This window comes from Crassostrea angulata, unplaced genomic scaffold (assembly GCF_025612915.1).
Source record: "Crassostrea angulata isolate pt1a10 unplaced genomic scaffold, ASM2561291v2 HiC_scaffold_106, whole genome shotgun sequence".
Classification (NCBI taxonomy): domain Eukaryota; kingdom Metazoa; phylum Mollusca; class Bivalvia; order Ostreida; family Ostreidae; genus Magallana; species Magallana angulata.
In genome coordinates this window covers 177,672-204,490 of record NW_026441661.1, presented here as the reverse complement: position 1 = coordinate 204,490, position 26,819 = coordinate 177,672, and the positions used below count along the sequence as shown (strand labels likewise).

Sequence of the window (26,819 nt, the reverse complement as noted above, 5' to 3'; positions counted from 1 at the left end):
CACAGATAGCATGGACAAAATTCACAATAGTACTCTGTGTTCTCTGAACACTTAGAACACTGACGAGTTTTATATGCTGCGCTTGCTGCTTCCATGACGTTGAGGGTCTAGGTATCAAAATCAAAACCTGCTTAGCAAAAAAAAGATGCTTTTGAATTAGGTCTAGCACATTCTTTCAAAACTGTTTCATAATTTTATATTTTTTATGGCCTGTTATTTAAACAATTTTAGGATCTTGTCATACTAATGACTGCACATCGTCAAAGAGAAACAGAGAGGGTTGGGTGGGAAAGAGCAGATATGTTTTACAAAAGATAAATTTCAGAGAGAGTGACTGCTAACAATGCTTTCTCTTTGAGCGAGTTTGATCCTTGTATACTTGTATAATTGATTATCGAAAGTAAGGAGAAACTTACGATATGAAAATCCTCTTAGTTAGACTTTCTCTGTTAAACTTGTACTCTAGCTTTCTTTCTCATGTTTTTTTTTTTCGTATACATTAGATTCATTTCTGTTTTGTTAAAAATAATTTTTTTCATTATGAAAAATAATATTCTGAGTAATCGATCAACAGTATAGACCACATATTAGAAGTTGACGTTTTTATTATAAAAGAGTCTACTTAAAAGAAAATAACACACTGCTGCCTATATTTATTTAAATGGACCTGCTTTAGAGTTTCAATCGATCTGTTTTCATTTATAGTGTCGTTGAATTGAATGTGTAGTTTTCGCTTTTATTTCTCAGAAGCTATGAATAAGTAATATTTCCCGGTGTTTAAACCTGATTTCCCGAGAGTATTAATCTGTATTCGTCAGTATATAAATAAGAAAAAAAAGAAAAAGTGCTATAGGGAAACACCAATCTCGAAACATCAAATGTTTCCGTGATCAATAGACTTATAGTATCATTGATTTGTAAACAATAAAGATAATGATCTAATATGTATTATTTACATCATTTGAGGAGTGCTTAAATAAAAAAAGAAACCATTCTTATAATTACCATCTTACCTGAACATGAACACTCGTCATTCACCAATAATTCTTATTTCGGTTGTTAAAATATTAAAATGCCCGGCATGCAATACTGCGCCATTAAACATGTTTGTGACGTCAATTCTTTGTGCCCACGTTCAGCAATTACAAAGCATTATATACAAGTAAAATGCTATTGGACTAGTATAGGAAGGATGACGCTACATAACTTTGTTATATATAGAACAATAGTTGAAAGTTGTCCATACGTCAAAATTGGCTTGGTTAAAGCGCGTAGGGATACATCCAATTCTAAATTATTTACAATTTCTAGAACAAAACAACTAATGCAGGCGCGTTTGTATCACTCGATGTAATAAGACGGAATACATTCGAGTTGTTGTTTTTTCAAACTCGTTTTTTTTCCCGTCAACTTTTGTTGCAAAGCTTGGAGTTCAATGATGATTTTTTTGGCTAAAAATATAGTTTTATTTCATTATGCATGGGTTTTTTTTTTGTTTTACTTGTTAGCGCTTATTTTATTCAGCATATTCGCCATTCTCACTTTAAATTTCAGCAAGATATAAGACTCGAGTGGTGTATTGTGTCAGATACCGAACAGTTTTTGTTTCGTATATCCCTTATAGACACTTGAGCTCACGACAGGTCTTTCCGAATCTTTGCAGAAATTTTCAGTTTATTTTCTATGCCTTCTACAATGTATTTTAAACATATGTTTTTCATTATATGAATGTTGCAAACAGTGAAATTTCAGATAATACTTGATGCTTATACCTATAAAATATTTACATCAATCACAAGAGTAATTATCTAGTATAAGAAGTTTCAAAAGTTTCAAAAGGTTCCATATAATCTTATTATATTGTAACGTGTTTTGTTCTCATGGATAACATATAAAATTAATTTTCCTTTAACTCTACCCGAGTTAATAATGATTGTTATAATATTTTTTCTCTAATTGGATAATGTTAAAATCACAAACAATAATCAACTGTATTGGCGGACTTTCTGTACCGTGTGTCTATACCCGGTTCCTATTGAGAGAGAGGTAGTTGAGGTGTCTCAATAACTTCAGGTTTACTACACCAAGCACCTCACCTCAATTCCCTGGGTTTCTTGCCACTAGTCTTTACATGACACTACCTCGTACCTCTGTTCTCTTTCCTCTTTTTTTTCTTTCTTTCTATTTCGACCTCTCTACCCCATGTATTCTGCTCTTCCAGGTCCCACAGCACAGCTGTTTATATACCCTTGGAATAGTCAACTCCAAGGGTAGTCTGGACATTCCATTTCCCCACCCAACGTTTATTTTAATAAGGTATAATCATTATAATATAACTAAAACTGACCAACTGCACTGAATTATAAAAGAAATCCACAACAGCAAGCAATAATTCCGATCACATATTGAGCACAGGAAACAGTAGAATAGCTATGACGAATTCAAATAAACATATCTCTCAGACCTGACTCTTAATTTGAAAACAATTATGAAAAATGACAGTGATGCTACATGACTACATGACTGCTGAATCAGATACCCAAAACCAGTGTAAAAAACGTTATACATTCAATAAACATGGTTGCAGCGTGCCTAAAATACAATTTTTCTCATTAAAAAAATATTATCTTTCAAAAGATCAGGCACAACTTTCTAAGGAAGTTTAGACATTTCGGAAAAAGGTAAAACAGTACCAATGGAGCAGGGGAAGCCTTAAATATATTGTACCCGGCGCATTATAATACACAAAGAACTTGCACATTGTAGCCATCTTGGACGTATTAAGAATGCATATCCTGTTGAAATTTTGCTTGAAATTCATCAATAAATTTTTTTTGTGATCCTCTCCGTCTTCCGATCAGGTTTTCAACATCTAAATTTACAACGATTGAACATAAATGGTACTCTTCATCCGTCATTTATAAAAAAAAAGCACCCCTTAATTGGCATCTTAGGCTGTACAATAAAGTGACTACGCTGCTGATCAAATACATATATGGTACACGCATGTAATCTCAAGATAAGCCCTGTAAAGTACTCTAACAGTTGCATTTAAGGGAAATTATTTCATTTCAGATAAAAAGCAATCAAGCATTTCAATTTTAAAGAATATCAGTACATAGCGATGTACCTTGGTACCGATGTAACCTGACTCGTGATCTGTTGATCACAAACCCGATATTTTAACCAATGAGCTATGCCAATATTCAACCAAATGAATTGATAAAAACAATTTTAAGAAACTAGCAAATTATTCGAATCGCCATTTTGTGACGTTGTGTCTTAAAATGTACAAGTTTTGGTGGAGTGATGTACCTTAACTGACAGGCACTATCTTTTGAACTTTATTATAATAAATAAGTTATATACAGGTCTGGACTCCAAAGAGGGTCTTTTTAAGTGAATTCTTATGGACATCTTCTATTGTATACTTTGCGATGGAGGGTTTACTGCATAGTTTCGCAAAAAACAGCATCCTGCAGAAAAATTCAGTTTAACGGTATTCTTAATAGCAAAATTAAAATTCTAGTCTTGCTTTCTTTTGTTCATCTACTTCTTTATTACTCAGTACATTGTGCTCAATCTCTAATCATATACTAACACATCATACGATAACGTTAAAAATTGGGAGGTAATCCGAAAGGAGAAATAATGTCAACTTAACCCATTATAAATCCATGTTTAAAAAAACCTGTTTTCGTTTCTGCTATTTTGTTTTTTGAGTGAAAAATGTTTATGCGTCAATGAATATGTCGCAAATATTTTCCTCTTCATCAATTTATTTCAATTAAACTTCTTTCACAGATATGTGTATTTTTATCTAAAAAGTCTAAACAATAACTTGAGACAGATAGGACAGTTTTGTTATAAATGAACAAGATGTTTACAAATATATACATGTATTGTTAATTAAAAAACCATCAAATTAAATGAAAATAATTGAAACCGAATTGTGTTCTGTTAATTTAAAAAAAAATTAAAATGTAAGCACTAATTGACACGACTTGCCTTTCAAGGAACTTGAGCTTAAAATCCAATAGAAAAATTCGCCAATACGACCAATTTCACAATGGTTGTATATTAGATATTCTCCTCTTCTGTACTACTGTTTTTAAATTATACACGTATAATATTATTACTGTATTGTGCTATGTGCTAGAACGAAACAATACAACGTAAGGGGGCTTTCCTGGTGTTGATCAAAACACCATGCATGGAGGTAAGCCGAGCAAGTTTAACTTTTGCAATATTCATTAAGTATACATGTTGTGCATGCATTACATTTATCGATCATCAACTCCAGTTCGTGAGGCCTGTACTATGTTATATTATTTGTGGGGTCAGTAAAGTCCATAGAAGGCTCGGCTCCGCCACGCCTTCTATTGACTTTACCGACCCCACAAATGTCTGTAAAAAGTCAGTAACAAACCTAATAAGTAATATTGTAACATAGTACAGGCCTCACGAACTGGTGCTGATGACGTTATGATGTGATTAAAAACACAAACATTATGTCCTTATAATCTCTATTGAGCCATTTCCAAGGGTATACCACTCCTTGGATCAAACAATGAGGGTGGGCATGGGGTTACTTGAGTTGTTGCGGTGTCAGCTGGAGTATTGGTCACTGTTTGATATTTTATGTTAGTGTTATCTCCGAAAAGTGCGCAACAAAACACAAATAGTAAAACATTTATAAATTTCTTTAATTTTATTTCAAATCTGGCGATGATTGGGCACGGCTGTTTAAGGGTAATGGGCCGCCATACATGACAAAGGGCATGCCCCAAATTTCAAAATTCAACACATCAAGTAACATCATACATGTAGTTAACATAATTCAACAAATTCAAACAAAGTTCAAAGTTCATTCAAAGTTCAAAGTTCACAGGTTTAATACCTTGACTCTTGGAGGTGCAGAAGTCCAGAATTTACGATTGACCCTTGGGAGGTGCAGGGGTCGATGTCCACATAATAATACATGCACTAGTCTGAAATGACCAGCGCCGCTCATTCACGCCATAAGTTCCCAAACTCGAAAGCAGCTATGGAGCTTTAGAGATTGGGAACTCCGCCACCATATGGGTGGGGGTATGAGCGGATTTAACTTACAACCGTGCCCTAGGGTAAGCTTGCTAAGCCGGATAACAAGCATGCCCTTTTGTTAAGATAGCCTCAAGGCCCCCCTGAAGAGTATTTAGGATAACAGCATTAGCCAATTTTGACAAGTGTACTCCATCACAGAAGAACAAGGAGTCATGCTTTATATCAGGATGGCGGATAATTGCGCCGTCATACCGCAAGGCTAACCTGGATGCACAAGAATTAAGGCGTTTACGTTGTGATTCCATAGCACGAGAGTTTTGAGAATAACGCCATTGTATGCGTGGAAAGATGCAAGACCAAATGACCTTAGAATGTGGGAAGTTGGTTTGAATAAATTGAAAAAGCTTCATGCAAACTAGCCTGAGTTTTCTAATAGATGTCTCCCCAAAGTCATTTCCCCCACAGTGTATTAAAATGACATTTGGTGCAGGACCCACCTTTGCAAGGGTTTTAAGCTTCTGCTCTACTTGAGACAATTTCAGGCCACTGTACCCCTGCCACCATAATGAAATATTTAGCCTTTTCAGGTTCAGGTGAAGACCTCCAGGCCTTAAAAATGCTTCTAATTGAGCATGCTTCAGTATTGAGGACCCCACTAACCACACTTTTTCTTTTTCTACAATAGATAAGCAAAGCCTATGAGTTAGAATTTTGGTATGCGAATGTATGACTTGTAACACGAAGATTTCCATCTTCCACATTTCTGAATTGTTTCCGCAGAAAAACCTTGCAATGCCAATTCAGTGCTAGCTCCAATCCGAAAAGAATGAGATTTGTATCTTGTGTTCTCCGGTAACTTAAGACGAACTATTGCTTTTGAGAGTACTGCCGTAAACTGGTATCTTGTGAGCGGGGTCTTATCAAAGTGACAAAAAAGAGGCCCTGCAGTCAACGGGCGAACACTTAAATATTTCTCAACAAGCTTGAATGGACACCCAACTCCCTCAGATTTACCAATTTGCAAAATGGTACCTTTTCCTACCTGGTCAGTCTTGGAATGTTTGAGATTGATTAACAATAGCTGTTTATCAGGGTCTAGAGTTAGATTTTCCATACCAAGTACAATATTGTTCGGAATTTTACAGTGAACAGTCAATTCACCGACACGAAATAAACCATGAAATGCCAGTGAAAATGCTGCCGAGAAAAGACTTGTTTCATAAGAATTAGTGCATGTAGTGGGTAAAACCAAAATTATTTTTTCAAGCAAGTCTTTAGTTATAGGCAGTCTTGTATCAGAATTGTGATTTAACCGTTGCATGCCCTGCAAAAGCTTTGTAACTACAATTTGAGAAGTTGGGTCCCCTATTCCTTGTAACTTGCAGTGGTAAGAAATTGCAGACAAATACGAACGCACCGTTGAATAAGCAAGGCCAGATGTTGATAGATGCAATAAGTACTGAACCACCGAACATAGTGTTGGAGGCCAATATACAAGTGCGAACTGATGACAAAATTTTTGATACGACAGTAAACCGACTTTTTGAACCCTGTGTGTGTTATCGGATATTGCAGCTTCTAGCAGCCGATCAAGTTCAAACTTGAAATAAGGTTGTGAAATGAGTGGGGGATGGGTTCGGGGTCCCTCCTTGCGTTTGGTGCGGCCTGGCGAAACCTGGTCCACTGTTTACGAGAAATGGCATCAGCAATATTATTAGATTTAGTTGAAATATATTCAGCACGAAATAAAATGTTGTGTCGCATGCATTTTAAGACAAATGCTCTAACCAATACCATGACAAGCTCAGATTTAGAGGTTAGTTTGTTCAAAACTGCAACCAATGCCTGATTGTCAATGTGAAATGTAATTTTTTTGTTGGCTAATTTGTTGCCCCAAATGATAACAGATAAAACCACAGGGAAAAAGTCTAATAGGGTCATGTCGTGATGCCCATCGATATATTTCCAATTTTTGGGCCAACTAAAGAAACACCACTCCTCATTCAAATACGCCCCACATCCTAGTTGAGCAGACCCTGAGCTATCGGTGAACAAATTGAGATTTTGATCTGAATACCATTCTTCTTCTAAGAAATAAACCACACCGTTAAAATCCTCCAAAAACCTACACCACATAAAAATATCCTCCCGCATAGATTGAGTAACTCTTAGGTAATGATGTGGTTGCGTGACACCGATGGTGGCGTCATACAGGCGCCGAACAAATGCGCGGCCTGGCCGAATTGCCCTTGTAAAGAAATTAAGTTTTCCCAGCACTGACTGCAACTGCTTAAGTGTGACTTTTTTGAGTGGAGACAATTGTTTTAAAAGATTTTGGAGTTCAACACATTTTGGATAAGGTACTCTAACCAGCATTTCAATAGTGTCGATTTCCAAACCTAAAAATGTTAAGCAAGTGGTAGGACCTACAGTTTTATCCTCAGCTAAAGGTACCCCTAGATCATGACAAATACTATGAAATGCAGACATGGTGTCCTTACAAACAGAAGCATTGTGACCCGCAAATATAAAATCGTCCAAATAGTGGTCTATTGTGTCTACATGAGATTTTTTTATTGCCAACCAGTTTAAAAATGTTGCAAATTCTTCAAAGACCTTACATGACACAGAACACCCCATTGGTAAACACTTATCAATGTAGTACATATCATCAAACATAAAACCAAGTAGGTCAAAATCCCCTGGACATATTGGCAAAAGTCTAAAAGCTGATTTTATATCGCATTTTGCTATAAATGCCCCCTGACCAATTTTAGCAATCATCTGTATAACCGAGTCAAAAGATGTATATTTAACTGAGCTTTCCTCTGGGTCTATGAAAAAATTTACGCTATTGAATTTAGGAAATGAGAGGTGTGTTATTAATCTCCAACCAGAGTTGTCCCCCTTTGGCACCACTCCGATAGGAGATATGCGGAGGTTTGAAATTGGTAGATCCCGAAATGGCCCCCCCAACCCGTCCTAATTCTACTTCCTTCATTATTTTTTCTCGAATCTCGTTGTGATGTTCATACGCAGATATCAAATTTTTTGATTGAATATGAATTCTTGGCCCCGTGTAATATAATTGAAAACCCTGGGAAAACCCTAAAAATAATTTTTTTGCAGTCTGAGTTTTTGGATAATCTGACAAGTACTTCTCAAGTGCCGGGAGTTTAATAGGGGTTTTGCCGAGGCCCCACACCTTGTGGGTTTGTAAATCTAAAACGGAGGCGCAGGTTGTTGGGGTTCTGGGGTCCCCTGAAATGCGATTGTTGTGTCCTGGGTTGATTGTTAGCATGTTGTGTTGGGAATCTGGGGGCACGAAAATTATGCATATGAGTTTGAGCAAGAGTGCAGTGTATCATAGCATGCTGGCCGCTACAACGTAAACAACTGTGAGTGTACGTGCAAGGAAACTTTTCGCAAGACCCTTTGAAATTGAAGTTGTAGCACTTTCCTATGGATGTAGCTCTGGGCAGGGTTTGAGGAGCATTAACGGTTGAAGTTGGGGTCATGAACATTAACCAGAGCTCAGAATCCACTTCCCCCCATGATGATGCTGGATTATGAACCTTACGTAACCTATACTGAACATCGTATTCTTTCCATCCCACTGCTCCCCTATTAGCCCCCATCCTAACACACTGCATGTATTTCAAAAGCTCTAATATTATGGTCTACTGTTCCAAGTTTTATAACATGGTTTTCTTTACACTTTCTACACAGATAGCATGGACAAAATTCACAATAGTACTCTGTGTTCTCTGAACACTTAGAACACTGACGAGTTTTATATGCTGCGCTTGCTGCTTCCATGACGTTGAGGGTCTAGGTATCAAAATCAAAACCTGCTTAGCAAAAAAAAGATGCTTTTGAATTAGGTCTAGCACATTCTTTCAAAACTGTTTCATAATTTTATATTTTTTATGGCCTGTTATTTAAACAATTTTAGGATCTTGTCATACTAATGACTGCACATCGTCAAAGAGAAACAGAGAGGGTTGGGTGGGAAAGAGCAGATATGTTTTACAAAAGATAAATTTCAGAGAGAGTGACTGCTAACAATGCTTTCTCTTTGAGCGAGTTTGATCCTTGTATACTTGTATAATTGATTATCGAAAGTAAGGAGAAACTTACGATATTAAAATCCTCTTAGTTAGACTTTCTCTGTTAAACTTGTACTCTAGCTTTCTTTCTCATGTTTTTTTTTTCGTATACATTAGATTCATTTCTGTTTTGTTAAAAATAATTTTTTTCATTATGAAAAATAATATTCTGAGTAATCGATCAACAGTATAGACCACATATTAGAAGTTGACGTTTTTATTATAAAAGAGTCTACTTAAAAGAAAATAACACACTGCTGCCTATATTTATTTAAATGGACCTGCTTTAGAGTTTCAATCGATCTGTTTTCATTTATAGTGTCGTTGAATTGAATGTGTAGTTTTCGCTTTTATTTCTCAGAAGCTATGAATAAGTAATATTTCCCGGTGTTTAAACCTGATTTCCCGAGAGTATTAATCTGTATTCGTCAGTATATAAATAAGAAAAAAAAGAAAAAGTGCTATAGGGAAACACCAATCTCGAAACATCAAATGTTTCCGTGATCAATAGACTTATAGTATCATTGATTTGTAAACAATAAAGATAATGATCTAATATGTATTATTTACATCATTTGAGGAGTGCTTAAATAAAAAAAGAAACCATTCTTATAATTACCATCTTACCTGAACATGAACACTCGTCATTCACCAATAATTCTTATTTCGGTTGTTAAAATATTAAAATGCCCGGCATGCAATACTGCGCCATTAAACATGTTTGTGACGTCAATTCTTTGTGCCCACGTTCAGCAATTACAAAGCATTATATACAAGTAAAATGCTATTGGACTAGTATAGGAAGGATGACGCTACATAACTTTGTTATATATAGAACAATAGTTGAAAGTTGTCCATACGTCAAAATTGGCTTGGTTAAAGCGCGTAGGGATACATCCAATTCTAAATTATTTACAATTTCTAGAACAAAACAACTAATGCAGGCGCGTTTGTATCACTCGATGTAATAAGACGGAATACATTCGAGTTGTTGTTTTTTCAAACTCGTTTTTTTTCCCGTCAACTTTTGTTGCAAAGCTTGGAGTTCAATGATGATTTTTTTGGCTAAAAATATAGTTTATTTCATTATGCATGGGTTTTTTTTTTTGTTTTACTTGTTAGCGCTTATTTTATTCACCATATTCGCCATTCTCACTTTAAATTTCAGCAAGATATAAGACTCGAGTGGTGTATTGTGTCAGATACCGAACAGTTTTTGTTTCGTATATCCCTTATAGACACTTGAGCTCACGACAGGTCTTTCCGAATCTTTGCAGAAATTTTCAGTTTATTTTCTATGCCTTCTACAATGTATTTTAAACATATGTTTTTCATTATATGAATGTTGCAAACAGTGAAATTTCAGATAATACTTGATGCTTATACCTATAAAATATTTACATCAATCACAAGAGTAATTATCTAGTATAAGAAGTTTCAAAACTTTCAAAAGGTTCCATATAATCTTATTATATTGTAACGTGTTTTGTTCTCATGGATAACATATAAAATTAATTATCCTTTAACTCTACCCGAGTTAATAATGATTGTTATAATATTTTTTCTCTAATTGGATAATGTTAAAATCACAAACAATAATCAACTGTATGGGCGGGCTTTCTGTACCGTGTGTCTATACCCGGTTCCTATTGAGAGAGAGGTACTTGAGGTGTCTCAATAACTTCAGGTTTACTACACCAAGCACCTCACCTCAATTCCCTGGGTTTCTTGCCACTAGTCTTTACATGACACTACCTCTTACCTCTGTTCTCTTTCCTCTTTTTTTTCTTTCTTTCTATTTCGACCTCTCTACCCCATGTATTCTGCTCTTCCAGGTTCCACAGCACAGCTGTTTATATACCCTTGGAATAGTCAACTCCAAGGGTAGTCTGGACATTCCATTTCCCCACCCAAATCTTATTCATTACAACGTTTATTTTAATAAGGTATAATCATTATAATATAACTAAAACTGACCAACTGCACTGAATTATAAAAGAAATCCACAACAGCAAGCAATAATTCCGATCACATATTGAGCACAGGAAACAGTAGAATAGCCATGACGAATTCAAATAAACATATCTCTCAGACCTGACTCTTAATTTGAAAACAATTATGAAAAATGACAGTGATGCTACATGACTACATGACTGCTGAATCAGATACCCAAAACCAGTGTAAAAAACGTTATACATTCAATAAACATGGTTGCAGCGTGCCTAAAATACAATTTTTCTCATTAAAAAAATATTATCTTTCAAAAGATCAGGCACAACTTTCTAAGGAAGTTTAGACATTTCGGAAAAAGGTAAAACAGTACCAATGGAGCAGGGGAAGCCTTAAATATATTGTACCCGGCGCATTATAATACACAAAGAACTTGCACATTGTAGCCATCTTGGACGTATTAAGAATGCATATCCTGTTGAAATTTTGCTTGAAATTCATCAATAAATTTTTTTTGTGATCCTCTCCGTCTTCCGATCAGGTTTTCAACATCTAAATTTACAACGATTGAACATAAATGGTACTCTTCATCCGTCATTTATAAAAAAAAAAAAAGCACCCCTTAATTGGCATCTTAGGCTGTACAATAAAGTGACTACGCTGCTGATCAAATACATATATGGTACACGCATGTAATCTCAAGATAAGCCCTGTAAAGTACTCTAACAGTTGCATTTAAGGGAAATTATTTCATTTCAGATAAAAAGCAATCAAGCATTTCAATTTTAAAGAATATCAGTACAAAGCGATGTACCTTGGTACCGATGTAACCTGACAAGTGCCCAAATCACATGCAATGAGTAAAACTTAAAGTTAACCTTGAAATAGTTTATCAAATCAGCTGAAAATTACTCGATTACAATAAATCAGTTTATTATGAAAGAAATCATAATGGAAAAGATAAATATTCAAATAAGGGAAAAATATGCAATTTTGGATACATATTCTATTTATAAAAATTAAATTCCAAAAATGTGAACAAAGCCCCTGACGGATTTGAACTCGTGATCTGTTGATCACAAACCCGATATTTTAACCAATGAGCTATGCCAATATTCAACCAAATGAATTGATAAAAACAATTTTAAGAAACTAGCAAATTATTCGAATCGCCATTTTGTGACGTTGTGTCTTAAAATGTACAAGTTTTGGTGGAGTGATGTACCTTAACTGACAGGCACTATCTTTTGAACTTTATTATAATAAATAAAGTTATATACAGGTCTGGACTCCAAAGAGGGTCTTTTCAAGTGAATTCTTATGGACATCTTCTATTGTATACTTTGCGATGGAGGGTTTACTGCATAGTTTCGCAAAAAACAGCATCCTGCAGAAAAATTCAGTTTAACGGTATTCTTAATAGCAAAATTAAAATTCTAGTCTTGCTTTCTTTTGTTCATCTACTTCTTTATTACTCAGTACATTGTGCTCAATCTCTAATCATATACTAACACATCATACGATAACGTTAAAAATTGGGAGGTAATCCGAAAGGAGAAATAATGTCAACTTAACCCATTATAAATCCATGTTAAAAAAAACCTGTTTTCGTTTCTGCTATTTTGTTTTTTGAGTGAAAAATGTTTATGCGTCAATGAATATGTCGCAAATATTTTCCTCTTCATCAATTTATTTCAATTAAACTTCTTTCACAGATATGTGTATTTTTATCTAAAAAGTCTAAACAATAACTTGAGACAGATAGGACAGTTTTGTTATAAATGAACAAGATGTTTACAAATATATACATGTATTGTTAATTAAAAAACCATCAAATTAAATGAAAATAATTGAAACCGAATTGTGTTCTGTTAATTTAAAAAAAAATTAAAATGTAAGCACTAATTGACACGACTTGCCTTTCAAGGAACTTGAGCTTAAAATCCAATAGAAAAATTCGCCCATACGACCAATTTCACAATGGTTGTATATTAGATATTCTCCTCTTCTGTACTACTGTTTTTAAATTATACACGTATAATATTATTACTGTATTGTGCTATGTGCTAGAACGAAACAATACAACGTAAGGGGGCTTTCCTGGTGTTGATCAAAACACCATGCATGGAGGTAAGCCGAGTAAGTTTAACTTTTGCAATATTCATTAAGTATACATGTTGTGCATGCATTACATTTATCGATCATCAACTCCAGTTCGTGAGGCCTGTACTATGTTATATTATTTGTGGGGTCAGTAAAGTCCATAGAAGGCTCGGCTCCGCCACGCCTTCAGGCCTCACGAACTGGTGCTGATGACGTTATGATGTGATTAAAAACACAAACATTATGTCCTTATAATCTCTATTGAGCCATTTCCAAGGGTATACCACTCCTTGGATCAAACAATGAAGGTGGGCATGGGGTTACTTGAGTTGTTGCGGTGTCAGCTGGAGTATTGGTCACTGTTTGATATTTAATGTTAGTGTTATCTCAGAAAAGTGCGCAACAAAACACAAATAGTAAAACATTTATAAATTTCTTTAATTTTATTTCAAATCTGGCGATGATTGGGCACGGCTGTTTAAGGGTAATGGGCCGCCATACATGACAAAGGGCATGCCCCAAATTTCAAAATTCAACACATCAAGTAACATCATACATGTAGTTAACATAATTCAACAAATTCAAACAAAGTTCAAAGTTCATTCAAAGTTCACTCAAAGTTCAAAGTTCACAGGTTTAATACCTTGACTCTGGGAGGTGCAGAAGTCCAGAATTTACGATTGACCCTTTGGAGGTGCAGGGGTCGATGCCCACATAATAATACATGCGCTAGTCTGAAATGACCAGCGCCGCTCATTCACGCCATAAGTTCCCAAACTCGAAAGCAGCTATGGAGCTTTAGAGATTGGGAACTCCGCCACCATATGGGTTAACTTACAACCGTGCCCTAGGGTAAGCTTGCTAAGCCGGATAACAAGCATGCCCTTTTGTTAAGATAGCCTCAAGGCCCCCCTGAAGAGTATTTAGGAAAACAGCATTAGCCAATTTTGACAAGTGTACTCCATCACAGAAGAACAAGGAGTCACGCTTTATATCAGGATGGCGGATAATTGCGCCGTCATACCGCAAGGCTAACCTGGATGCACAAGAATTAAGGCGTTTACGTTGTGATTCCATAGCACGAGAGTTTTGAGAATAACGCCATTGTATGCGTGGAAGGATGCAAGACCAAATGACCTTAGAATGTGGGGAGTTGGTTTGAATAAATTGAAAAAGCTTCATGCAAACTAGCCTGAGTTTTCTAATAGATGTCTCCCCTAAGTCATTTCCCCCACAGTGTATTAAAATGACATTTGGTGCAGGACCCACCTTTGCAAGGGTTTTAAGCTTCTGCTCTACTTGAGACAATTTCAGGCCACTGTACCCCTGCCACCATAATGAAATATTTAGCCTTTTCAGGTTCAGGTGAAGACCTCCAGGCCTTAAAAATGCTTCTAATTGAGCATGCTTCAGTATTGAGGACCCCACTTACCACACTTTTTGTTTGTCTACAATAGACAAGCAAAGCCTATGAGTTAGAATTTTGGTATGCGAATGTATGACTTGTAACACGAAGATTTCCATCTTCCACATTTCTGAATTGTTTCCGCAGAAAAACCTTGCAATGCCAATTCAGTGCTAGCTCAAATCCGAAAAGAATGAGATTTGTATCTTGTGTTCTCCGGTTACTTAAGACGAACTATTGATTTTGAGAGTACTGCCGTAAACTGGTATCTTGTGAGCGGGGTCTTATCAAAGTGACAAAAAAGAGGCCCTGCAGTCAACGGGCGAACACTTAAATATTTCTCAACAAGCTTGAATGGACACCCAACTCCCTCAGATTTACCAATTTGCAAAATGGTACCTTTTCCTACCTGGTCAGTCTTGGAATGTTTGAGATTGATTAACAATAGCTGTTTCTCAGGGTCTAGAGTTAGATTTTCCATACCAAGTACAATATTGTTCGGAATTTTACAGTGAACAGTCAATTCACCGACACGAAATAAACCATGAAATGCCAGTGAAAATGCTGCCGAGAAAAGACTTGTTTCATAAGAATTAGTGCATGTAGTGGGTAAAACCAAAATTATTTTTTCAAGCAAGTCTTTAGTTATAGGCAGTCTTGTATCAGAATTGTGATTTAACCGTTTCATGCCCTGCAAAAGCTTTGTAACTACAAATTGAGAAGTTGGGTCCCCTATTCCTTGTAACTTGCAGTGGTAAGAAATTGCAGACAAATACGAACGCACCGTTGAATAAGCAAGGCCAGATGTTGATAGACGCAATAAGTACTGAACCACCGAACATAGTGTTGGAGGCCAATATACAAGTGCGAACTGATGACAAAATTTTTGATACGACAGTAAACCGACTTTTTGAACCCTGTGTGTGTTATCGGATATTGCAGCTTCTAGCAGCCGATCAAGTTCAAACTTGAAATAAGGTTGTGAAATGAGTGGGGGATGGGTTCGAGGTCCCTCCTTGCGTTTGGTGCGGCCTGGCGAAACCTGGTCCACTGTTTACGAGAAATGGCATCAGCAATATTATTAGATTTAGTTGAAATATATTCAGCACGAAATAAAATGTTGTGTCGCATGCATTTTAAGACAAATGCTCTAACTAATACCATGACAAGCTCAGATTTAGAGGTTAGTTTGTTCAAAACTGCAACCAATGCCTGATTGTCAATGTGAAATGTAATTTTTTTGTTGGCTAATTTGTTGCCCCAAATGATAACAGATAAATCCACAGGGATAAAGTCTAATAGGGTCATGTCGTGATGCCCATCGATATATTTCCAATTTTTGGGCCAACTAAAGAAACACCACTCCTCATTCAAATACGCCCCACATCCTAGTTGAGCAGACCCTGAGCTATCGGTGAACAAATTGAGATTTTGATCTGAATATCATTCTTCTTCTAAGAAATAAAACACACCGTTAAAATCCTCCAAAAACCTACACCACATAAAAATATCCTCCCGTATAGATTGAGTAACTCTTAGGTAATGATGTGGTTGCGTGACACCGATGGTGGCGTCATACAGGCGCCGAACAAATGCGCGGCCTGGCCGAATTGCCCTAGTAAAGAAATTAAGTTTTCCCAGCACTGACTGCAACTGCTTAAGTGTGACTTTTTTGAGTGGAGACAATTGTTTTAAAAGATTTTGGAGTTCAACACATTTTGGATAAGGTACTCTAACCAGCATTTCAATAGTGTCATCATGACAAATACTATGAAATGCAGACATGGTGTCCTTACAAACAGAAGCATTGTGACCCGCAAATATAAAATCGTCCAAATAGTGGTCTATTGTGTCTACATGAGATTTTTTTATTGCCAACCAGTTTAAAAATGTTGCAAATTCTTCAAAGACCTTACATGACACAGAACACCCCATTGGTAAACACTTATCAATGTAGTACATATCATCAAACATAAAACCAAGTAGGTCAAAATCCCCTGGACATATTGGCAAAAGTCTAAAAGCTGATTTTATATCGCATTTTGCTATAAATGCCCCCTGACCAATTTTAGCAATCATCTGTATAACCGAGTCAAAAGATGTATATTTAACTGAGCTTTCCTCTGGGTCTATGAAAAAATTTACGCTATTGAATTTAGGAAATGAGAGGTGTGTTATTAATCTCCAACCAGAGTTGTCCCCCTTTGGCACCACTCCGATGGGAGATATGCGGAGGTTTGAAATTTTTTTTTTTCTTTTTTTTTTTTTTTTTTTTTATTAAATTTTTATTGTCATTTTCATAATTATTACAAGGAATTCAAAAAGACAAAGCAAATATTTATTGGCACTCACACACCCTTTCATACACTTGCACACATAAATATCAGAAACACATTCTAATTGTTTACAGGAGAATTAAATTTCAAAAATATTTTTCCAGTTTGACCATTGTTTGTCAAATTTTAACATTTCACATGATTTAATTGATATGTATCTTTCAACCTTATATTTGAAATAGATATGTTGTAATAGTCCCTTTAAGTGAGGGATCTTTTTTTGTTTCAAACAGTTAAAAATATACTGTTTGGTATACAAAATTATAAAGTTTACAACTTTGTTACCCTGATTTAGAGGTATTTCACCAAATATTACATTATTAACATTAAATCCAATTCTATTTGTAGTTTTACAATAGATATGCATGCTGAGTTTATTCCATAATGGCAGTATTTCTAAACATTTAATAAATACATGTTGAATTGTTTCTACATCTTCTTTGCAAAAAGAACAACAATCATCAGTGCTTACATTGATTTTTTTAAGATAGTATTTTGTAGGCAACATTCTGAAAAGAATTCTGTACTGAAGCCATTGTACTGAGGTATCAGCACTTGTTTTAAAACATACTTTAAAGAACTCTTTAACAGAAACATTAATTTGTAGTTGCATGGATAGTTCAGTGTTCCATTTCTGAATGGAACTTGGTATAATATCTTTACTATTAATAAGATTGTACAAGTTTTTCGAACATTTTTCAAACAGTAATACATACTCAAAGTAAAATGGAATGTATGGATAGTAATATTTTCTAACATCAGATCTTTTTATAGACTGAGATCTAAGGAAACTAGATATTGCATTAATAACACTGTTGTATAGCATTGTACATACATTAGACAGTCTATAATTTTGTGCAAAATCATGCTGTTTCAAAAACTGACCATCTTCATTTAGAAAGTCACCTATAGTTTTAATACCATGTTCATACCAATTATAAACAATGATTGGTTTATTACCAACACATATATTTGTATTGTACCAGATTGGCATAGCACATACATTTGTTGTAGATAATGAATAGTCAATTGTTCTTAAAACTTTTAACCATGAGTGTAAAACATCTTTCCAAAAATTATTACTATGATTTATTATGTTTTGTACATATTTGTCACCAAAGTCTAACAAATGCTTTACCACTTTGTTGCCATGAATGTCTAAAAATATATCCGTCCATGGTTTGTTATCTTTTGTTAACCTCTTTATCCATGAACATTTTAATGACACTAAAAAATTGTTAATATCCAACATTTTAATACCACCCTTTAAGTAGTCTTGAGTAATGAGTTGTCTCTTGACTTTATCTATTTTTGAATTCCATATAAATTCATAAAAAAGATTGGTAAGGGAAGAAATAATTTCTTTATCTGGACTTGGTAAGGAAATAAAAAGGTGATTGAGTTTTGGAAGAAGTAATGTTTTAACTACAGTAACTCGACCAAAAGGAGTAAGAATTCTCCTTTTCCACTGTTGTATTAAAGCTTTGATTTTAGGTATTTGAACACTATAGTTTAGACTAACAATTTTTTCTAACTCAACAGAGAATTCTATTCCCAGCAGATTGAATTTTGTACAACCCCACTCCAGTTTCCATCTTGTAAGATGGTATACTTGTTTAGAAAATTTTTTTGAACCTATCCACACAATTTTTGTTTTTGAACTATTTATCTGCAATCCTGAAAAAGTTTAAAAAAGATCTATGGTATCCAGAGCAGCAAAAAGGGATTCTGAAGAACCATCAAGCACCAAGGTTGTGTCGTCAGCATATTGGGATATTTTATGTTCTTTTCCATTGGCTACAATGCCTCTAATATTTACATTTTGTTTAATAAGGATAGCTAATATTTCTGCACAAAGAATAAAAAGATATGGGGCAATTGGGTCGCCTTGTCTACAACCTCTATATATAGGAAATTGTTCAGATAGCACACCACACTGTAAAACAGAAGCTGTGATCTTGGTGTTTAGGATTTTTATCCAAGTGATTATATTTTCACCGAAACCAAAATATTTTAAAACTTTGTAAATAAATTTCCAGGATATAGAATCAAAAGCTTTCTCAAAATCTATGAGCACCAGTAAACCAGGTATATTTTTAGACTCAGTGAAGGATAATAAATCATAGACAAATCTAGTATTTTCACCAATATAACGACCCTTAATGAAGCCAGATTGGGTTTCCGATATTAAAAAATCTAAGGAGGATTTAATTCTAAATTTAATTCGGAGGTTTGAAATTGGTAGATCCCAAAATGGCCCCCCAACCCGTCCTAATTCTACTTCCTTCATTATTTTTTCTCGAAGCTCGTTGTGATGTTCATACGCAGATATCAAATTTTTTGATTGAATATGAATTCTTGGCCCCGTGTAATATAATTGAAAACCCTGGGAAAACCCTAAAAATAATTTTTTCGCAGTCTGAGTTTTTGGATAATTTGACAAGTACTTCTCAAGTGCCGGGAGTTTAATAGGGGTTTAGCCGAGGCCCCACACCTTGTGGGTTTGTAAATCTAAAACGGGGGCGCAGGTTGTTGGGGTTCTGGGGTCCTCTGAAATGCGATTGTTGTGTCCTGGGTTGATTGTTAGCATGTTGTGTTGGGAATCTGGGGGCACGAAAATTATGCATATGAGTTTGAGCAAGAGTGCAGTGTATCATAGCATGCTGGCCGCTACAACGTAAACAACTGTGAGTGTACGTGCAAGGAAACTTTTCGCAAGACCCTTTGAAATTGAAGTTGTAGCACTTTCCTATGGATGTAGCTCTGGCAGGGTTTGAGGAGCATAAACGGTTGAAGTTGGGGTCATGTACATTAACCAGAGCTCAGAATCCACTTCCCCCCATGATGATGCTGGATTATGAGCCTTACGTAACCTATACTGAACATCGTATTCTTTCCATTCCACTGCTCCCCTATTACCCCCATCCTAACACACTGCATGTATTTCAAAAGCTCTATGGATTTAGCAGGGTGGCCACTAAGATAAATCCCAGCAAATATAAACATGAGATCAGTCCACTGTTCTATGGTATCAACCTTTTTTGGGTTAGCATCCTTGGATATTATTTCCCCCATATTATTTACAATTATTTTTTTTTCATCGTCACCAGGTCTAGGAAGTAATAGAGAGGCCAGATCAATATACTGCCCTTCTATAATTTTTTGTTTAATTGCGTTGCTAACGTGCATACCTAGCATGTTGTGGACCGATGGGACTGCTGGAGGAATATCGTCCATGCATATGGCATAAGAAGATGACGTCGTTGTCCTTGATGGTTGCGTGACCTCCGAATTGGTTTGCACCGGTTCTGATGGGCCATCATCCATTATACCATTGGGTCGCTGCTCCCTGGTCCTTGCCGTTCTACTTTCGCTCGCCCTTGTCGTCTCAATTCTCATCCGTTTGGACCGCCGTGGTGGCATTTTAATCAGTTGATAATTCGCAATATGTAGAAATAAACAAGTGTTAATTAAAAACAAATTATTTCAAAATTAGTCTAACATGTGTATATATTTATAAGAGATTAATCGATAATTATCTTGATCAAACGAGGAAATCAGAAAATTCAACAAAAAAATCAAAATGGCTAAGGGAAAGGTTATCCAAATATTTGGCTACCCGAAATAAAATCCATATAAATCAAAACATAATGAAAGCATCGGCATTAATTGAGCCGAAATTAAAGATTGACAATAATTTGTAAATTGTATTTTTTTGACAAATTTATTTGCAGCACGTGCTTATCAAAGATAAAAATATAATATAAACTTAACCAACCTATCTTCTCAGCAACAGGAAGTGAAAGAAAGATTATTGGGCTTGGGCTTTAATTTATATATTCAATGGGGAGATAACTCTAGTAATAAAGTGCGTGACAAAGGGGAGATAATGGTGTCGGCCCTTTCTTCGAAAACACCATCCAATACATAAAGAATTGGATGTAAATATTTGTATAACTGAATACGGGTGCTTTAAATCTACCGAACGCTTGTGAATGTATCAACATTTACCTTACTCCGTTCTTTGGTGTATATTAATCACGTGATGACTACCGAGGACAGAAAGACCAAGAGGATCAATTAAACACCGCCATGATGGATCGCAGAGGTTTGTTGTTTCTCTAATATATAAATTATGAGTAAAAGCGATAAATTGTTTTATCTGTAACAATTATGTATGTTTTATTTTAATAAAAGTTTTACACATTCAAAAAAAAAATGAATCTGTATTTCAAGAAACATCACAACGAAGAACATCTCTATTCGCACTATCCATACTATACATGTTGCTGGGACTTAGAGACATATAATCATTGCACATAATACCATTTTATGTCACTTAATTCTATCGTTATCGGAGAGCTTTATAACTTTCCTTTCTTTCAGAATTCTATCAAAACCCAAATCATCAAAGTGTCTGACCATGGACAAGCGTTGGGCCCAGGATGTATTACTGTGTCGTCTCTGTGAGACCCCGGGCCCCCATATGTACTGTGACATCTGTCACATACATCTGTGTAAAGTCTGTGTGGGGGAACATCTCTCTGATCTATCCAACGAACACAAAGTGCTGCCATTTAAAAAGAGAGGATCTGCTTCTAAATGACCAAAGCATTCCACAAAATTGTGTGAACTTTATTGTGAACAATGTGACATTCCTATTTCTCGCATTATCACCGGTGTGAGATCGGTTTGTCCGGTGTGAGACAGCAGTGTGAGATTTTTCTGTCTTACACTGTGTATTACTACGCTGTTTTAAAATGTAAACAAACGTTGTCTGCTGTAGGGAAATGCAAAAAAGTGCATTGAGATTATCCATTAAGTAATTGTGTTGCCTAATTATTTATAATTTTTCATATCTAAATTGAAAAAACTGTCGTATACTTTCATTTAACTTGCACTATTTGAAGCACGCGGAGGGATAAACCGAAGGTAATCTTTTGAACGTCATAACAGAAAGTTGTCAAACATCATTTTTTAAGCTAATATAATGCGAGAAAAATAATCATTCATTATATACTCGTGTGGGATAGTGAAATTCCACCTCGGGGCCAAGATTCACGGTCTAGGACTCGGCAAAGCCTCGTCCTAGACAGTGAATCTTGTCCCCTCGGTGGAATTTCACTATCCAACACTCGTAATAATGAATGATTCTATTATTGTTCACTCTGTGTTTCGTCTAGTGAACATCTAGGACACAGACTATTTGATATTGCTTTGAAAAGTGCAGATACCAAGGAAAAAGTATTACAAAAAGATTTACAAGAATTAAAAAAATTCATTTATCCTAAATACCAAGAGATTTTATCTAACATCACAGTTCAAAAAACTGCACTGCAGAAAAACTTCCAGATATTGATAACAGCTATCAACACACTTGGCGAAATCTTGCATACAGAAATTGACACCATGGTCCAGAAACTGAAATCTGATCTGGATAAAATTGACTCTAAACACCTAGCTGTTCTAATTAAACAGGAAGATGAAATTACACACACCATATCTGAAATCACACAGACCATTACTGAACTGAAGATGTTACTGGACTCCAATGATGTCAGCCGTGTCTCTGCCTACAAATCCAGGAATGATGAATACAGAAGATTGCCTCCTAAAGTCACAATTTGTTTACCAAGTTTCAGTCCCCCACAAATCGACAAAGAACACATTTTTCAAAAACTTGGTTCTCTGTCAGCGTTATCCATTAAAATTGAAGAACATGGTCACACGATGGATTCTTTAGGTGTTGAGTTCTCTCTTCCAAACAGACAGCTTATTGATGTACCACGGATTACTACACTACCCGCAACGTTATTTTTTACAAGATAAACGATAGGATAGGATTCACGCACGATAGGATAGCATTAACGCACGATAGAACAGTATACACGCACGAAAGGATAGGATTAACGCACGATTGAACAGTATACACGCACGATATGATAGGATTGATACACGATAGGGAAGGATAAACGATGTTCATGATAAACGTATGATCGCTTTAAACGATATTTACGAACAAACTGATAATGGCAGAATTTGAGAGAGAACACATACAAATAAAGATTTACGTGGAATTTCTTTTTAGTAACAAATGCCGAGTTGTTAATCATCACTGCATTATTTATAGAATGTAAAAAATGACCAGTTAATTTTTTTTTCAACTAAAATTATGAGCTTTAATGATCAATAAATTTTCTTTAATGTTAAAATTGTTTTCATTACCGAACACCCTAGCCGTACCCTGCGAATAGTTCAGCCCGAGATTAAATCACTCGGAAAATAGCGGGTTTAACTAGAGCAGAGCTCGTGGCAAAGCCACGAGTAGGTCTTCCGTTGTTGCTGCGAGTTGAAAATATAATTATGTGATGTGGCGTCAAACGATTATAATTACTAAATTTTCAGTTCTGTTTTTGTTATAAAAACGTGTTGTGATTAAAAGCCTGCATATAAAACGTGTATTGAAAAAGAAAATAAGAAAATGTTTTAGTTTATGTAATCGTAACAAACATTATTTAAAAAATGAAATATTTAATGGCGAGTTAAATTTTCAGAGGGTAGCAAGCATTGTTGTAAACAGTATGTACTCATGGGTCATGTCAGGAATTGTGTTTTTTTTTTTAAACCGAACCCGTTTACAAAACACGTAACCTTTTCTCTAAGATAACTTCTTTATTTAAATATTTCTAAATTTTTGAAAACAATGTACAATTTAGAATTGTTGCGTGCTGACAAAATTTACAGACCCTGAAACGTACTACTACACCAAAAAAGCGTGCGACTTACGTGCAAGAAACGTTTCGTGTTAACCGTTTCGTGTGAATCGTGAAGCGTTTCGTGTAAACCGTTTAGCGTTTCGGACAAAGCGTGCAGAGTTTCGGACAAAGCATGTAAATCGTTTTGAGCAAAGCGTGCGAGAACCATGTGAAACGTTCATCAGATTTCATTCGGAACTCTCTGACAATTTGTTTCAAAATGGCGCCTGTGTTTTACATTACATGTACTTTAAACTGTTTGCAATTGGCAAAACTCTTTTGTAGGTATTTTCATGGAAAAAAAATCTAGAGGAAATGATATACTTATCTTTTTACAAAATTGAATTTATTTTTAACAAACAAAAGAAAGGTATATGTATTAAAAGACGACTAGTTACAGAGTACATGTATATATAACGTTTTTATACGATGTTTCAGTACTGGTCCAGTCGTTTTACCGGTAACGAATATTTGCCAGTATCGAATAATTTTTAGAAAAATTACTAGTGGAAGACGAAGTTGAGGTTTAAAAAATCCTAGCTAGGTTATTATAAAACAGAAATAAATATTCTATCAGTGCGTGAAGTTGTTTGCCATTTGCACGATTATTTACCGAATTGTTTACAAATTAAAAATGTGACCCAGATATGAGCTGCCGGAAGTTCAAAGCAGAAAAAACGAAAGTGTAAAAACAATTAAGCCCAACTATGAAAATAAGTTTGTTATTGATCCCTATTTAGTGGATAATTAGTAAATATAATTCATTTTAAAAGATAATGCATCATATCAAATAATAATGGAGCTTTGAATGAAATTACAACTTTAAATAGAACCACGTGTAGTTTTCCTAGTTTCGGTTCATTGCGACAGAAGCATTATTTGGCTGCATATATTGATAGATATACGGGAAAAACAAAGGAAAATGGCAACTACTTATCATCAATTACTATTATAAAGTGTTTTAATGAAAATTCAATATTATAAAGTAACGCAAATGAAAACTGTTCAAGTCCAGTTTTAATTTGACGGGAAAACGGTATGATAAAAATAACGATCATATTATTTGTTTAAATGAAATATTCCCACAATTGTTTTTCCTTCTTCATTTATAAGTCCATTAACATGTACCTCTAGTATATTTTTGAAATTAATTCGCCTCAAAATATCCTGTCAGAAGTGATAAAGGGCGCTTAATTCGATACTGGGAAACGAATTCTCAAAACTAGGAAAATGGAGGGGGTGTTGAAATTACTTCCTTTATATTTTCGGAAGTTTGATACTACAGTTTAGAAGGACAAAGAAACGCGATTTAAACATAAAATAAAAATATTTGGAATTCCGATACTAATAGTTGCATGCACGACGAAACCGCATATTGATTCGTTACCGGTAAAATGACTGTGCAATATTAAAATTCGCTATACATAAAAAATATTAAATACAATTAGCAAAACATGATTTCTGTTGGAACAAGCCTTAATCAACTTTAACTTACACGAGCATGTTTTGATAAGCATGTATTTTTTTAAATTATTTATTTACATCGATAACTCTTACTAAGACCATTCGGCGTTGTACAAGCGGCACACATAACCTCGGACATCGGGTGAGACCTGCACCTGACTGAACCTGTCAATCAAACTCTGTGTATTTGTTTTCATTGGATGGTCAAGCGTCTCTTTTTTTGTCAATAGCCAATGGAAAAATTAATAACTTCAATGTAATCGGAATCAGTATTTGATGAAGCACACAATTTAAATGATAGAAAATTTATTAATTATTTGAACAAAATTAAATGTAAACATAGAAAGAAAACATACTGATCATTTCTATGAATTGCAGGAAGTAAGTTCTTTGGAATCCCGATTATAGATATTGTTACAAGTACTTATTTTAATTATTTAAACCACTGTTAACGGAAAACAAGAGGTCTTAAAAGTAATTAACGCACAGGGATCTGCCTACAATGTACACAGTCATGCAATTAATTATTATAGGAATCTTTACGTATGGTACTTAATTCAAATAGATCATGATAATCTATACACTGTACGCCGTTATACGTGTACATGTAAGGAGCGCCGGTAATATATACTAGGATTGGGTAAAAAAATTAAATCATTTTTATTTCTTGTTCTTTTCAATACAATGTTAAATTACTTTGGAAAAAAAATCCGAAATAGTAATTACAACTTTCTTTTTTGTTTAATCATTTGAATTTTTCTGAGGTGCATGGATATGTACAAAACATATTTAATTACGCGAATGATACGACATAGGAAAAATGTATAACATTGTTTTCTAACGAATGTGACTAATTTAATTTTAAATATTTTTCAACATTATCAATGTAAATAATATCAGATTTATTTACTGTTTGTATTTTTACATCGTATTCTCTGAAACCAATAAAAATACTAATGTTAGAAGAAAAATCAAATCCCGCCGAATACTGAAAACCCGATTTCAGTTTGTAATCATGCGGATTTTATTTTTGGTATTGACTGTTGAGTTACGGTAACATTTTTTCTGGATGATTTTTTTATTTATTTTTTTATGTAGTAAAAGCACCATTCCAATTGTTACTCAATTATCATAACAATTAATGACCCGGGGCTATATAGTGCGCTGAAGCGACACAAGATTCTCGGTCGCAGGTGGCGGTTGAATTAACACAGACTGACCGAATAAACAAACGGGTGGGAAAGTGAAACCAAATGTTACACATAAGAAGAAGCCACCAAAAATGATTTTCGACAGATCTTGATATCGTTTCGCCAATCAAAAAAAAAAAAAAAGATACAACGCGAGCTCCTGTCAGCGGGGCGGGAGGAGGGGGGGGGGGCAGCAATGAGTTCGCTTCCACAATGAAACGAACATGTAGAAAAACTACAGAAGTGATTAATATGTGACCGATAGAATCTAATTTAAAGTGTTTAAAACTCATGTGAATATTCTTTTAAATAATCATCAGATACCTCAACTCAGGACATTCTTTTATCGTGCTAGCTCCTACCGCAAACATGTAACATGGAACTTTGATTATAATTTGATTTGATTTTTAAACTACCTTGTACGCTATCGTATACATCAATGCTTAATCAACTGTACAAGT

The 26,819-nt window shown here is 35.0% G+C and overlaps 2 protein-coding genes across 2 annotated transcripts; both read right to left on the bottom strand.

Moving 5' to 3' along the window:
- Positions 1 to 4,677: 4,677 nt before the first annotated feature.
- LOC128169207 (uncharacterized) lies at positions 4,678 to 6,160 on the bottom strand. The gene is made up of 2 exons (XM_052835373.1): positions 6,079 to 6,160; positions 4,678 to 5,722 (listed from the first exon to the last, which is right to left on the bottom strand). The coding sequence occupies exons 1-2, from the start codon at positions 6,158 to 6,160 to the stop codon at positions 5,136 to 5,138; spliced, it is 669 nt and encodes a 222-aa protein (XP_052691333.1). The 3' UTR covers positions 4,678 to 5,135.
- A 2,062-nt stretch (positions 6,161 to 8,222) lies between these two features.
- Positions 8,223 to 20,398, bottom strand: LOC128169189 (uncharacterized). The gene is made up of 3 exons (XM_052835354.1): positions 19,885 to 20,398; position 18,885; positions 8,223 to 8,693 (listed from the first exon to the last, which is right to left on the bottom strand). The coding sequence occupies exons 1-3, from the start codon at positions 20,370 to 20,372 to the stop codon at positions 8,223 to 8,225; spliced, it is 960 nt and encodes a 319-aa protein (XP_052691314.1). The 5' UTR covers positions 20,373 to 20,398.
- Positions 20,399 to 26,819: the final 6,421 nt, after the last annotated feature.

Coding starts and splice junctions, on each gene's coding strand:
- LOC128169207 (XM_052835373.1), bottom strand. CDS start 6,160: ATGGAAAATCTAACTCTAGACCCTGATAAACAGCTATTGTTAATCAAT. Junction 5,723..6,078: donor GACTGACCAGGTAGGAAAAG/GTACCATTTTGC, acceptor TATCTATTGTAG/AAAAAGAAAAAGTGTGGTTA.
- LOC128169189 (XM_052835354.1), bottom strand. CDS start 20,372: ATGCCACCACGGCGGTCCAAACGGATGAGAATTGAGACGACAAGGGCG.